Consider the following 15,784-nt stretch of genomic DNA (forward strand, 5'->3'; position numbering starts at 1 on the left):
CGCACTCCGTTGGCTGGCATCAGCCTAATCATCCCGAATGTCCGTTTAGCAGTTCGGACGCCGGTGACGGTTTTGCTTCGGGGCCTCCAGCAACTGACCACGAGCGCATCGCCTAGACGTCCGCGGCGTCGTTGCTACAGTCTTGTCGCCTCAATCTGTTCTCCTGTGTCCCGTCGAAAATGAGTGTCCTCTGTACATTTACTTCAATAAGACTCACGTATGCTGCTGTGTGCTTCGACCTGAATCGCGTCGCATTTTCGAGACAGTGCATACACCGCTTGACTGACCCGGTCAACTCAGCGAAAAGCAACGAATACCGGTTTACGTGTTGAGTCAGGTGCAGGAATGCCTGCGTGTGTCATATTGCGTCCCGCTTCCCGAGTTCTCCACAAAAGAGCAGCTGAGCCCACGTCGATGACCGACGTAACTGCAAGAAACGTAGCGCTCCTGCGCAGTTGCGCCTGCGTGGCACCTTGAGAGGGTAAGCAAACGATACGATGACGCGCTACGTGTTTCAGACAAAACACAGTCCTCTCAGTGGGTATCATACGCTCATGTAAGTGCCGGAAAAGGGAGTTAAGAGTGAAGCGAGTGCACTGCCGCGTCACGTCAGCCCGCCCCTGAGTGCATCATACTCTGTCTACACAGGGCGCGTGTGCCTGCGGGGGGCCCGCGGCCGTGTTCCCAGCTGGCAGCTACACCTGTGCACATCAGCCAACGCCATCAGTGAGCCGGCTATCGACACATTCCACGGTAACGCGAACCTTCGCCACTCCCATTCGAACAGTGGCGCTTGATGGCTGATGTCGTGTCACCGCTGGCATGAGGAGCCCTCTATGGGCGCTCGGCAGACCCGCTGAAGTCCACCCGCTGGAAGGCGGTCCTTGCTTGAGGCAGATACTCAACGGGAGAGGAACCGCTTAACTAGACATATATGTGTAGATGAAACAACTGAAAATGCGCACTCCCGGCACCCATGTTTGCTGGAGTAGCTGCGACTAGCGACTATCCGCAGTGGAACGCAAACCGGCTCTGCGAAGCAAACGCGGAGGCCCTCGACGAGCGGCATAGTGACCTCTGCACCAACTACTGTAGAAGGGCTTGAATGCATGTGCCGCACCCTCTGACATACTTTCCCCCAGCCATGGATTCTCATCAATGCTGTTATTCAACAGGAGTCAACACACACTTTAGAGTTCTGGCGCATGAGTGACTTCCCCCACTTGCGGGGCAGCAACCGCATTTTGCTGGTCTAGCAGCGACACTGCAGCTGCGAGACCTCGCTTAAGACCGTCGGCTGCCTCCCTGCGTTTCTCGAGCTGCCGCGTCAACCTTTCCAGCACTTCGTCCTCGGCCTGAAAAGTGCGCAGTTTCAAAAGAATGTGCAACAAATTCTTGTGAAGCTTCACGACCTTCCGCCACTTGTTCGCTTGCCCACCATCTCCACCTCCGCGTGCCAGTGAGTCCAACAACCCCAAGGCCTCTTGCACGTAAAGACTATACAAACGCTTGAATTCGTCTTTTAAGTCGATGGCTGGCTTCGGCGCTGCGGACTCTGTCCGGTCTCCTTCCTCTGTGCCTTCGTGCGTGCCACTTTCGTCGTAGACGTAGAGCTTGGTGTCAGAATCTAGGACGGGCTCACTGTATGCCTCACTGTAGGTTGCTCCAAATGCGGTCCAAAAATCCTTTACCGGTTCTGGCGGGGGCCTTCCCCCCCACATCCAGGCACTCAGCAAACCTCGCTCTCTACGTCTACGCGGCTCGTCCTCCACACCGTCTTGAGCTGCCTCCGGCAGTGAGAACCAGCTCGGGAACAAAGAGCCGTTCACACTGCTGGTGGCTCCTGTCGCATTCGGCTCGGCAGGACGGCCCTGCTCTGTCTCCGCCGGCTTGCCATACTCCAAATAGAAAAAAGGTGGCGGCGGGAAGCCGGTGACGTACTGCTGCGGGTTCCCCGGGTTTAAAGCAGCCATGAAGCAGACACGAGGATGCAGGGAAACGTGCTTCTGCTGTGCAGGATTCTACCCTGCCACGGCGGGCAGGAGATGTCGAAGTGCGTCCGAGTCTGACACAGTCCTGCGGCGCAAGAGGACGAGAAGCCTCCGGTGACCATGCCCCGCAGGCTGAACTGTGTCTGCACTGGGTCAGCCGCGTGCTACGTCATTGCTGTGCTACGTGGAATCACCGTGAGGCTCTTCTTGGCGAAAAAACGGCGGGAAGCTGGGCCTCGTACAGCTTGCGAACCTCCTCAGCAATAGAAGAAAATGCTGCCGCCCCCGCGTAGGAAAATTCGCGAGATAGAGCGCAGTGCCTTAGAAAGAGAGTATGGCTCCAGGGGCGTCGGGAGCCTCTGTAGCGCCTCAGAAAAACGAGCAGAGTCGGGGGCTGCGACAGCAGACGCGTTGAAACGCGAAACACCGAGACGGGGCGTGAACTGTGCACCGCGACAGTTGAGGGAGAGCTATCCTGTCGCTAAAGAACCTTTGGTGTCAAAGAGAAAAAGGCGACATGCCAGAGGTGCATGGATAATACAATATATTTAAGTAATGGCGATTGACCTGGGTGTTCAGCACTGCATGTGTAGGCGCCGCTGCATGCGCACACGGATAATTCGAGACACACCGCGGCAAGACTAAGGCCTCGAGCCACAGGGGCACTTCTTCGTATGTCGGATGGCAGAGGGAGGGAGAAAAAAAGTAGCGGAATATGCCATCTAACCCTTCCAACCCACATTAGTCCTTCCGCCAACGGTATCTCGGTGGCACTCTAATCCAGCGTCTTTGCTTCTAGCTAGCATGTCGACAGTAGCGGGGGTGATAAGCGGATATGCTGGTGTCTCCCTGCGTGCCTAGCTAGACTACACCAGGAGTCTAAACGTTTCTGGGCGGGGACATCCTGTGAGCTCGATGGGCTTGCTTCACCATCCATTCCAGCGGCGGTAGAAGTGATCCTAGCCCAAGCAAACATTCCTTCAACACATGGTCAAAGTTGTGCGGCCACGGGTGAACGACTCCAAGTTATCATCTTGTCCAGCTCTGTCAGCTCCAAGGGTAGTGTGAGACGTCGAGTGGCGAGGAGTCACGAGTCGTGAAAGCAGGCATCCACGAACGGGTAGCCTACGGCGACGGCCGCCCCTCCGAATATACCAGATGTCCGGAGCTGCGCGGCTGAGTTTCACTCGCAAGGCCGATGCCGCACGGCTAAAAAGCCAAGGGCGCTGCTGCACATCTTTTCTGTACTCGCAGCCCACTCCTGTGGAGCTACAGTGTGTGCTTGTTGCGGCAGCCAGGTCACTTCCTTTGCACCACCTGCAGACTCACACCCGCCCACGTCACGCTCGCACTCCCGCAGCCGCTCACCAACGCAACCGGGCCATATCTGCAGAATCCTGAAAAGCTACGGTGAACGGGTAGTATAGATCACTCGCCACCGCTTCTTTCTCAGCGTAGCGGGACACCAGGCCTCTCCCCCCCTTCTCAGTGCCTCCTCAAAGGCAGAAGGCACTCGAGATGCGTACTCAACTGGAAGTACCTCCTCGATCTCCATCTGCTGCGTCGAAGGGCATTTCCATATGCGCTGTCTTCTCCCCAGCATGGCCCTTTCCAGCGTAGCGTGGTGCGCACCGCCCCAGGAGCACCGGGACCAACAAGTGGTACAATTACCCTCCGTTACACGATGGGAACTCGTCGCCGGAAGCGCGTCCGCGGCGGAGCTACGCTGTTTCCTCTCCCCTCCTGTTGCGATGCTGTGCCCTGGGAGCGTTGCCAGCAATGTAAGTGAGAGCAGTTTCTGCGGCCTGCGCAGACGGGACGCACGGATGCAAATTGCGTCGACGGCAGGCCCGCGGGTCAGTTGACTGAATCAATGGCGCAAGCAGGGCGACTCGCTTGAAATACACGCCGACAACGGTTTGCTCGCTAGGTGGTGTCGGACCCTTTCAACTGCGTCCAAAAGCCAAAATGGCTTCTGGCAAAACCTGTAAGCTAGGAGGTTTTACAGAGTAGTGTGCGCCGCGATTTGCTAAGGATATGCTGATCTTGGATTCGTTCTAGACTGGCAGTCTACCTTGTCTTTCTTTGCTGGCAGTGGCGGAGGCGCCATTTGTGACGGTGCTATGAGAGTTTTCCCTGGAGTAGATTCACAGGAGATGTTTCTTTTAAAAGCGTGCAACTTAAATAGAGATCCGGAAGAGAAACCCAGCATTGACAAACAGGCGTAGTCAAAAAACAGGCGATCCACGAATTCGGAGATTTACCAGAATTCCTGGATCCTATCAAATCTTTGCAGAGGCGGAGCCTACGTGGACGGCTCCTCCTGAAATCCGTATCCCGAAAGCACGCCACCATAGTCGCTGGCCATGGGCCTGAAGGGAGGCAACACAACCCACGAGCAACAATGAACAAGTAACGGCCAATAGTTGACTGCTAAAGTCCTGATTCCAGGGTTGGTGCTATCGAAGAGTGAGATTGACTTCATGCGTTCCAAGTCAATTCACTCCAAGTTGCTTATAAATAGCATGCATTGAGAGACTATCACCGAAAAGACTCCCGAATTCCACGCCGTCTCAGATCTCCCAGACCCTAGGTGTCAAACAACAGTTGCAACACTGGTTCGAGGCATCCTACAGTTGGAGCTGTCTGCACTGCAGTAACCCACACTTGGATGCCTAGCTCGATGACCCAAACAGGCACGTTGCTCTTCACATGAAATGCCGAGACAAGCAAGTTGGCTCAAAAAAATATCTTCTGCTGGAATTTGCATCTTACGTTCCAGACTGCGAGAGGAGCAGATCGAAACTCCCCGTTCCAAGAGTGACCTGCTTTCCCATAATAATGCACTCGCTGACGCCCTTCACAGGGTCAGCGCGATGGTGAACCGCGGCCTCGAACAGATGTTCGTTTGTCTCCTCGAACGACGCTAGCATGAGCGTGGAAGCACGCATTTTTTGAATACCGAAGCGATTGATACCGAGCACCTCTCCCCTGCACACACAGAAAAAGAAAAGTGGGACGCATACATACTTGAGCCGGATCGGCAAGAACTGACAGTGTGTTCAGGGCAAGCAAACCAGCGAAAATCACATACAGAGGAGACATCGCCCTCTCGTGTTTTCCGGACACCCACTCGCGCATGATTTCCACAACGTTGTTAGTACAGAAAAAACACACAGATGCGCGATACACATATTCGTTTTGCTTCAATTGTAGTGCCATACCTGAACGTCATAACGTCTCCGAGTAGCGTCATGTGCCGACAGTCGATATCCATGGAGTACGCGTCCATGCATTTGCGGATCTCGTTGATGATCACTGCTCGCGCAGCTTCGATACCGAGAATCTGTTGCAACACAACATCAGGTGTAACAATGCGTCAAACCAATTCCGCAGCGACCCATGACCTGTTGGGAGCGATGCGAACACCATGCCGCAGGTTGACCAGCACTACTTGCTGTATACCCCAGCATCTCCCCCCTCTCGCAGCATCGAGGACAAGCTCTCCCATCAGACCCTGGGAGTCGCAAAGTCAGCTACAGAACGACGCGAAGGCTTGAGCGAGAAAACGCTTCAGGCCTTATTCTGTGCCCCAATCCACATTTCCTGTGTCCACGTAACCGCGAGCTTTGATCTGGAGGCGTAGCGCCACTGGCGGCGCGGGACTGTCCGAAATTCCACACGAATATTTATCTACCTTTCTACGCTTCCCCGTGTCTGTCGACGAGCATAAGGACGATCGCGCTCAGGGCACCGCAGAGTGAGAAGTACGTCGCGCGTGCGGCGGAACCCGTTCTTGGCGCGTGCCTCGACTCCTACCCGGCGCGAGGGCGAGAGACACCACCACGCGAGTCCTCACTCCCGGACCACCCACCTGAGCCACTTCCATGACGTGATTGGAAGTCGCCTGCAGCGCCCTGACACCTTGAGTGCCCATGACGTCGCGCAGCCCGTAGCCTTCGACCGCCAGTCCGTAAACCGTCTTCTTGGTTCCATCCGGCTGGTCGATGTGCTCACACTTGATTACCCCGCGCTTGACGTCCTTGTGACCACACAGTACGACGTTCAGCAACCCTGAAGATAAACGCTCAACAGGCAGAGAGTGGGGGAGTCCATCACGTTAAACAACACCACGCTGAAGGAGCGCAAGGGAACCGCTGCGCAGACTGCACTTGCTAGCCTATCGCCTGAACCGCGGGGTGGCAGCACAAAAAAAAGCCTACCAAGTTGCTGATGGGATTCGCTACCACACTCGAGGCAACAAACGTCGCACCCCCGCCAGAAGCCTACCAATTTTTAGAGCTTGAAGCTGAAAGAAGATTTGGTTTCCTCCAGGCGGCATCACTCGCACTTTCCATTCGTTGATGATCTCCACAGAGTTCTTCGTTATGCGCACTTTGTTCACTGCTGGCAGCTTGAGAATTGCTTCTTTCACCTGCGCACCCAGAAGAAAGCAGCATCTGCGAGCGTCGAATACACTCTATCCTCTGCATGCCGTGCGCGATGAACCAAATTACAGTTTTCCTTTCCACGTCATGACGCGAGGCAACTGACCCGAAGTTCTCCGAACTCCAACGCGCGCAAGTCAGCACAGCAAGACATCAGAAGCCGGCCGTGTGCCGCCGATTCTTTGGAGTGTCTAATGCCTCTCGCCATGACGTCACGATTGTGAATGCAAGGAAGCGTTGAATTGCCCGTGGATCTCATCGTTCATCGTACCGTGTGGGCGTTGATATCCAGGAACAGCTTCCGGATCGTTTGCTGGTCTAGCTTGACGACAAGCCATGCGCCATCCGGCGCGTAGACTTCTTTGATGTATGAACAACACTCTGATAGCAACGTCTTCTCGATTCGATTCTTCACCATGACCGCATAATTGTAATCCTCGTCGTTGACTAGGGGGACTTCAATGATAGGTGTCTGAATCTTTTGCGCGGCATTAATGATTTCCTTGATACGCGGAACACCCAGCGTCACGTTCATGGACGCTACACCTGCAGTCGCGAAGCCCATTGAGCACACTCTGATCGACAGCGTGAAAACCGTGGCGAGGAGATTCCGACAGCGTACAAACATGCCCGCCCTCAAATAGATTTATTATTTAATACGGATTTTAACAACACTATTTTACATCAAAATATCTTATGTGTTCACTCAATTCAAACAAACAAAGACAGTATCGTTCCCAAAATACTGAAAGTGACTCCGGTTATGAGGGGTGCGCGCCCGCTGATCCATACACACCGTCAACTCGCGGCGATGCATTTCACACCAGATCTATAAGCACAGATGTCCATTTCCGTGCCTACATCGACCGGGCATATACATATAGTTAAATAGTTATAGTTATTTGGTTCTCCGCGCGCGTATTAATCATTACATATATCTCCTCCAAATCAAGTCTCTAATGATACCATGATTCGCTTGCCCCAGCCGGCACTAGGAGCGCTGCCTCCTTGAGCGGTGCCGGCTTCACGTCCCACACTCCGCCCTGTGTTTCCTTCTGGTTCGCTCTGCAGCATCTGCGTCGTGTTTCGCCTCCAGTGGAGTTCTCTACCACCGTCGACGACACACATGAAGCCGACTCCTGAGACGCCAGGCCCCTGGATCTCGACCCAGCGCCCCGTGCGCTACTGCGCAAACGATTTATCGGTCGTTCGCTGCCTTCAGTACCGGCGCTCACCTGCAAAATGGAAAGTCTTTAGTGTCATCTGCGTGCCAGGCTCTCCAATGGACTGCGCGCCCATGGCTCCAACAGCCTCTCCGGCCTCGCTGATCGCTTTCACGTATTTGCGCCAACTGCACCGGAGGAATTCGAGGATATGCCTGACGGTCACCCACTGGTGCTTGCTGAATTTCCACTTGCGTTTGGGCAGCAGATCATCATGACTGCCAGTGTCGTCTCCCGGTTCCCCGCGTCCTCTCTCTGCGAATGACGATTCCGCCATTTCCTGCTCCACTTCGGTGCGGCCCTGAAGCCTGCGCGATCCTGCGTTTCGGCCTCTGCGCGGCGACTGCGCACCTTCGTCGTCGCCAGACTCGTCGCGAGGCTTCATCGTGACTTCGCTTTTTGCCAGTCCTTCCTCCTCCGTCGGCACAATCCACTGGCGTCTCTCGATACCGAAGCCCATCTGCCTCCACGCGCGCAGCAAACGCTCGTAGCTCTCCTCTGTGAACCCGGGGTCTTCGCGGTCGTTGCGCCGATACTCAGCAACTTGTGCAGCTTTGCTCTCGAGCCAAACGCGCAACTCCTCCTGAAATAGTCTGACGCGTTCGGTGCCTTGCTGGTGCGTCGGCGCCTCCTCCAGCGCAACTTTCTGATGCTCACACAGGGGCAGCGGCACGAGCTCCGCGGTCCGACTCAACAAGTAGGAACTCCACTGGAGAATCTCGTAAGGCAGAAGAGGGACGTGCTGATGCCTGACCGGTAGCCACTCGTAAACGGCGACGTGGGCTAGCAGATTGCCGCGGACCTGAGGGGGAGACACGTCCACGGAAAACGGACAAACACAACGCAGATGAAAGACGGAGTACAAACAAGGCAGACAAAACCAAGCGGAAAGAAAGACGACAACGGCCGTTGACACAGCCAAGCTCACGCGCGATTGGGCAGGAAGCACGCCGCACAAAATAGGCGCAACAGGACGCCCCGTGGCACACGAAAGCACTCCGTCCGGTTCAGAAATGCGGGAGAGGGACCCAGAAACGATTCACCGAGCATTTCAAAAGGAGCATCATGAGAGACGGTATGCAAGGCGGAGGTGAAGAGGCCAGGCGCCGGCGGGATGCATGAGAAAGACACGTCAGCGTCTAGCACACCTCTGCCGCGTGCATGCCACAAGGGCAGCGCCAGCGGAGACAGACGACTCAGACTCGCAAGGACCCTCCAGAGTCATGCCTACATCCGTATCGCTTTTTTCTGCCCTCTTCAACATCGAGCCGTTGAATGGGTTCATTCGCGTATTCAAATTCAGTAGAAAACAGGGCGGTGCTGCGCGCATGTCAGCGCTGCACCGTACGTCTGCGTTCCTGTGATATTTCGCGTTTAGCACAGTTTGAGCCCCGCTGCCCGCTTCTGGTCTACGCGGTCTTCCTCTCACCTGCTGGCTGAAGCGGCTACTCGCTGCACTGGCGCCTGCTCCACTGGCGGAGGTCTGCAGGAGAATCGCAAGCTTCTGCCTGTACGATCGCGGCAGCTTCATCAGCTTTGCCCAGTCTTCCCGCGCGCTTCTCTCCTTTCCGCCGTCCTCAGCTCGCCTGGCGGAGAGGTCGCCGTCAGCCGCCGCGAGGCGCGCGAAGATCTCACACACGGCTCGCGGAGGCTGGGCGTTGCCGCTCGCCTGTCGCTGCGAGGCTTCGACTAGCCGAATGTCCATTTGCTCGTACCGCTGGAGCAGCACCAGCAAAAGGTCGTCAGTATCGGGCGGGAGCACCCTGTCTGGAAGTGGATCAGAAGACGGAGAAGACGCAAGAGAAGAAGCCGCCGACCGAAGCGAACACGAAGCAGGAAGAGGCGGAAGACAGTGAAGGGGCTTGATGTGAAGCAGAGACGAGGTGTGCTGGAAAACTTTGTCGAGACTCATCGGCTGATTCTTATCCTCCATCATCGCCGGGTTCAGCCCATCATCCCCGTACACAAACTGGACTATCTGCCCGTCGCTCGTCCGCACTGTGTTGTCGTAACGAATTGAGAGATCTTCAAGCGCCTGGCGCGCACAAAACATGACAATGAAAGACAAGACAGAGCAATGTCTGAATACGAGGAAACGCAGAAAAGCGACGCGAGAAAGCAGAACATCACAGCGAGATCGTGAGGGCGGTCGGAGATCCGGGCGCTGCCACAGACGCGCCGCTGTTCGCCAGATAAATAGACACTTCTGCGGCGGCGTCACAGAAAGACGAGACAAGCAAGGGAGGTCTTCAACAGAAAGTGCGTCAGATAGCTGCTTTTGTTAGTTAGGTGTCTTTCGCGTTCTCTGCAGTGTTCCACCCGCATCGCCTTGTACTCTGACATCATGCTAACGGCGAGAAGGGAAGTGTGTTTCAAAGAAAAGGAATTTTTAGCTGGAAAGTTAGCCTCTAAAATGTATAACGGATAGTCTCAACTTCGAAGCACAGATGGACATAATTGATCCTTGTACGCTTTGCACCTACTTGACTCCTCAGTTGGAGTAAAGAAGTCCTTTGTTTACAGCTTGTACAGCTACTTTCCTTCTCTCACCTTCATAAGCCTTCTCTGCATATACCCTGTTTCTGCAGTTTTGACCGCAGTGTCGACGAGTCCCTCTCGTCCAGACATAGTGTGGAAAAAGAACTCGTCAGGCCGCAATCCCGAGTAGAAAGAGTTGGCGACGAAGCCTCTCGATTTCGCGTCCTTGCAATTGAGGGGGAAGTGCGGGAGCGTTCGCGAGACGAACCCATTCTGTATCCGCTGACCGCTGACGTTCTGCTGACCGACGCAGGCAATCATCTGCGCGATGTTGATCAGCGCACCCTTGGCGCCGGAGTTGAACATGATCAGAGGTTTGTTGAGCGGGTGAAGCACGCGGTTGCACGCCTTGCCTGCTTCGTTACGCAGGTCATCTAGGATGGACTTCACGCGGACTTCGAGCGTCTGCTCCAGAGTGCACCCAGGATGCGGCTGAAGCGCGCCTTTCTTGTACATCAGAATTTCTTGCGCGACCTGGTTGTAGCCGTGATTCAAAATCTCTTTCTTCGCCGCCAACAAGGACGGACTCGGAGAGACGTCGTCGATTCCGATCGTCATCCCGCGGTTCGCAAACCAACGCGCAGAGAGCTTCGCGATGCGTCCCATGCATGCCGCTGCTTGCGCGGGGGAGTTGTCGCGAATCAAGTGGAAAAAGAGACCGAACTTCGCATCCTGAGGGAGGCACACACGAGGCCAGAGCATAGAGGCAATCGATGGAGACGGAGAATGCGCTCAACACAAACAAGGCGAGCGAGTGAATTCGCCCCCTGCCAGCGAGCCTGACGAACATGATGTGCAGGGCCATGCCACGGCACCGCTCTAGTCAATTTGAATGCAGAGACACGCACGCAGAGCCATACATATATATATTTATATATATGCAGATGTACACATATATACCTATGTATAGGTTGTGTAAACCCACGTGCATGAGTGTGTGTACAGAGATACGTGCCACGCTCGCCCCGCTGCACGATTCCCACTTTGGAATACAGGATACGCTAAACCGCGGCATGGGGCTCTCGTGTCTTCAAATTTCTCCGCTCGGCAGGGAACCCTCCATCAACTTCGCGTGCAGCTGCCCTCCCCTGCGGCGCGCGACTGAGTGCGGAGTGTGGGACGTTCGCCAATCGCTTACGCCTAGCACCTTCTTGCCGATGCATCCGGCGAGGAGCTCTGAGTGTCGGAAAATGACGTAGGCGTCGCTGGGGCACATGAAAGGCGCTTCGCCTTTGGGGATTCGCGCGGCAGAGAACTCGCGCTCCTTCAGCTGGAAATTGACCATGACGAAGCTGTTTCTGTTGGGACGCAAGAGAACACCGATGACTTGCTTGCCCGTCCAGAGTTCGACGGGCTTCAGGATGGTCGGCGGCGGCAGGTCGATTTGACTCAGGCCGTCGGTGAAGTAGGAGCAGGTGAGGCAGAACTGGTCGCGCGTGAGGAAGACGTCTTTGTGGGTGAGCATGTAGGACGAGGAGAGGAAGTCCTGCGTGGCTGCAATGAGCGGCTCGCCGTTCTTGGGGGTCACGAGGTTGTTGACGACGCCCATGAGATACAGGGCCTCGGCGCGCGCCTCGTGGGTCTGCGGCAGGTGGAGGTTCATCTCGTCTCCGTCGAAGTCCGCGTTGTAGGGCGAGCAGACGCATTCGTTGAAGCGGAAGGTGCGCCAGGGCATCACGCGGGCTCTGTGAGCCATGATGCTCATCCTGTGCAGCGACGGCTGGCGGTTGAATAGCACGACGTCGCCGTTGCACAGATGTCGCTCGACGACGTCGCCGATCTGCAGGTTTTCCGCCACGTGGCGCCGGTTCGCGTAGCGCAGACTGCACTTGCTCCCGTCGATTTTGTTCACGTAGCACGCCCCAGGCCAGTCGTTGCAGCCTTTGAGCACAGCGGCGCGAAGTACTTCGATGTTGGCGCGGTTGACGCGTTCTGGAAACGTGAGGCGCTTCGCGACCCACTCCGGAACGACGACTTCGTACACATTCGCGTTTGGATCCGGCGAAATGACGGTGCGCCCTGAGAAGTCCACGCGCTTCCCTGACAAGTTGCCACGGAAGCGTCCCTCCTTGCCCTTGAGCCGCTGGCAAATGCCGCGACCCGGTTTGCTGATGTTCTTCGAGGCGAGCAGCTGCGACACCGCCGGCGCGTCCGCGTTGATCAGCCGCGTGCACTGGAGCTGGAGAAACTCCCAGATGCCCAGAAACTGATTCATGTGGAAGCCAGACTGCGCGTGGCTGTGCAGCACGTTGTTCAGCTCCGCGATGTCTGAGAGGACGCACGTGAGGTCGTCCTCCGTCGTCCCCTGCTCGCCAATCGTCACAGACGGCCGAATGCAGCTCGGCGGGACGAGGAGCCGCGAGAGCAGAAGCTTCTCCGGAGAGACAATGTCCAGGATTTCGCACTCGCTGGGGCGAATCCGCTCGAGCAGGTTCTTCACAAACAGCGGATCGAGGTCGTCTTCGACGGTCAGCGCCCGGCCGTCCTTCACCTTCACCACGTGCCGAATCTTCATGAACTGGTCCAAACTCGGCTTGACCACGCGCTTCAGGACGCCCTGCGGCGCGCCGCACTCGAAGCACTTGGAGACTTTTTTGCAGGCCTCTACGGTCTTCTTGAACAGCAGTCGCTTGACGATAGGGTCCGAATGGTGGCGCCGGATGCGCAGCAGCAACTTCTCCTTCTGCTCGGGCGGCTGCAGAAGCGCCGCGCAGCTCTTGCAGATGCAATACAGAATCTGCAGCACGTACTTAAAATACCCCACGTGGTAGACCGGCGCCTGCAAATCCATGAAGCCCCAGTGACCGGTGCACTGAAGCAGCGTGTGACCGCACGTCTGGCAGCGACTGTCGCTCTTGTTCGGACCTGCAGACGAGGAGCCGTGGAGAAAGCAGAGCCGGCGAACCGCGGGAATGAGCAGCCGGGCAAGGGGCGCGGCAAAGATGCCTCGAGAGCGGTTTCCCGCCTCTTCCAGGCGCAGAGTGCTTCCCATGCGACAGAACCCATCACCTTTTCACAGGTACACTTTGTGCGAACCGTGGGGACGTTAATCCACATTACACTCTATCTGTCCAGCCGCGAGGTACGCGCGGGACAACAGGTCAGACACTACTGGTATGCAGAAAGCAAAGCGCAAAAACGCACGACACACCACAAGAAGAAGCTGCCCTCCCAGTGGCGATAGTGGAGAAACGGCCCTCTACACCCGAGGAATACCGCGAAAGCGATTCAGCGGCGTGGTGAGGAGATGCTCTGTCACAGCGTCCAGGTTTCTGACTTGCGAGCGACCCCGTGTGCAGCTTCACGAGCCGCCTCCCTGCTCGGCGGACGCGTGTCGTCTCTCTCCTCTGTGTGTGTGCGCTTACCAAGACGGAGATCCAACACCCCGTAGGGGTGCGGCGTGCTGGTCATGTTGACGTAGATTTCTCTATTGTGGATCTCGACTTCGCTGTATCTGCTGATCTCTTCGCCGGAGAGCACGTCGAACTGGACTGCGTCGACGGTCATGAGCGCGCCACTCTTCTCCTCCACCATGGCCTTGCGCAGAAAGCTCTGCCTCAAGGGGCCGTTCTGAAGCAGATGCGCGGCTGAAAGGGAAGCCGCCAGCGAGGAGCCGCTCGCCGAAGACGCGTCCGATGAGGAGGAAGCTACCGCGGAAGCGCCGGAGGAGTCGTCCATGGCGACATCGAGGAAGGAGTTGGAGCCTGAGGCGGCGGAGGCGGTCGAGTTGGCCTTCCTCTCATCCAGCCCCGCGGCACGGGGGGAACTCGCCTCCGAAGAAGCTGCCATAGCTACCCCTTTCCCCTCGTTTCCTCCCTTCGCGCAGTGCGTCGTTTCACCCTCTTTGACGCGCGGTCGACGCGACCGCCGTCTCTCTTGACGGTTCCACTCTTGAAGGCGGGAGACGACAGAGCTGAGGGCGTCCTTCCCGAAAGTCGTTTCTGCGCCCCGGCTGTTTCGACCGAAAAAGAGCCAAGAGGCAAGCCGGCGGAAAATAACTAGTACAAATGAGAAAACCGAGACAAATGAAGGAAAAAGCGGAAGTTTCCCGGAGTGTGTCTCCGGTCGCTCTTCTCGCCGGGCGACGCATGCGTCTGTTGCGCCAGCCGAGAGTCAAGGACGAGCCAAAACTGGGGAAGCAGGGAGGAGGAAAGGACGAAGAATTGGAAGTAAGAAAAGATCCACGAGGGGGAGCATCAGTCCTCGGGGTTTGCTGATGCGATCCACCACATTCGACTTCGGCTCCGCAGCGCTCAGCGAAAAACGACTCCTCTAGCATGCGGCGAGGCGGCTTTCGAGAACGACGCGCGCAAAGGCCCAGCAGTCCCACAAATCTTGGAAGCATACGTCGAGGAGGCTGCCGTTGGGCGGCAGCGCACTCCAGCGGTCTCCTCACCTATTCCACTACGCGTTCTTTGTCCGCTGGCGGGAACAACCGCAAAATGCAAAGAAAACGCGGCCGCTCTACCACATTCTGCCTCAGGCCCGCACCACGCGTGCCGCCTCTGTGTCTGCGCCTCTGTGGCGGTCGATGTCCGCGTCTGGCGAGCCGACGCGGTCCTCTTCAGAAAGCCAAATATGAAGTGGCAACGGGAAACGTGGTGCCGTCCGATAGGCCCTGTAGTGGTTTTTCCTTTCTCGCGACTCGTCCGTCTGTTTTCCTCCGTGAAGGGCCTGCGGAGACACTTTGCAAAGAGGCGCACATCGACAGGTCTCGCAGATGTGCAAAGAGCGTCGCTAGTCTCCACTCTCTCTCCCTCTTTTCTGCCCCGTTGTGGCGCGCAGCGACGCCAGAGCCGAGAGAAGGGAGCTTTGTTCGAAGGAGGCCGCATTTGCCGACGATACCTGCTGGTGCATATCCGAGTCCCTCGGTTCGACGCCAGCCGCCCGAACGTTTCTTGCTCCCGCGACAGCCGCACACGCTGGAGGGGGAGCTACGCTGCTCTGGGGGGTAGCGGAACTCGGCCGTGACCTGCCGGCGGCAGAGAGGAAACTTAATTTTTCATCTTCCCCGCCGGACGAGGGTGAACAGGGAAACTGGAAGAAAGAGATTCTCATTTCAGGTTGCGCGGCTAGAAGTAGCCTCGATTCAACCGCACGCTTGAGTCCCTCGTGGACTCTTCGAAGGGACAAGAGCGCGGGCAGGCGGTCCCTCTGTCTGCCGCTCTCGCACTGCCGCGCAATCAAGGCCCTGTGAGTTCATAGCCACTTTGGGTTTGATTCTTTGAAATCTTTTTTGCTACCCTTAGTCAGTTCGACTTCACTTCCGCCCGTTCCGACTCCTGAATTCCATCTTCGCCGCTCTTCCTCTCCGTCTTCTCCAGCTTCATCTCCGCCCCGCCTCCGTGTGTCCCTTTTCCCCTTCACTCTCTCCCGCCGCGCGACCGCGAAGGTGTGGCTGCGGGTGTGGCTGCGATTCATCGCGAGCGCTCCCCCGTTGAAAGACCCTTCTGCGTAGTTTCGCCGATTTTCTCGCTTTGCCTCGGCATTTTCTCGCTCACTTTTGTGCTTCCTCTTCACTCGCCCCTGCTCACGCCAACTCCCCGTGGCTCTCCGTCCAGCTTCGTCATTTTGCATCATCACT

General features: G+C 56.6%; 2 protein-coding genes across 2 annotated transcripts; both read right to left on the reverse strand.

Annotated features, from left to right (window-relative positions):
• Positions 1–1,190: 1,190 nt before the first annotated feature.
• On the reverse strand, positions 1,191–1,973 carry BESB_018240 (mediator complex subunit MED7; the record flags this gene model as incomplete). The annotated part of the gene is made up of 1 exon (XM_029360539.1): positions 1,191–1,973. One exon carries the CDS (start codon positions 1,971–1,973, stop codon positions 1,191–1,193), a length of 783 nt encoding a protein of 260 aa, XP_029216515.1.
• A 2,323-nt stretch (positions 1,974–4,296) lies between these two features.
• Positions 4,297–13,989, reverse strand: BESB_018250 (DNA-directed RNA polymerase III RPC1; the record flags this gene model as incomplete). Its single annotated transcript, XM_029360540.1, has 11 exons — positions 4,297–4,363; positions 4,767–4,982; positions 5,216–5,337; positions 5,866–6,065; positions 6,282–6,426; positions 6,711–6,985; positions 7,675–8,464; positions 9,092–9,697; positions 10,213–10,872; positions 11,339–13,065; positions 13,566–13,989. 11 exons carry the CDS (start codon positions 13,987–13,989, stop codon positions 4,297–4,299), a joined length of 5,232 nt encoding a protein of 1,743 aa, XP_029216516.1.
• Positions 13,990–15,784: the final 1,795 nt, after the last annotated feature.

Source organism: Besnoitia besnoiti, chromosome X (assembly GCF_002563875.1).
Source record: "Besnoitia besnoiti strain Bb-Ger1 chromosome X, whole genome shotgun sequence".
Classification (NCBI taxonomy): domain Eukaryota; phylum Apicomplexa; class Conoidasida; order Eucoccidiorida; family Sarcocystidae; genus Besnoitia; species Besnoitia besnoiti.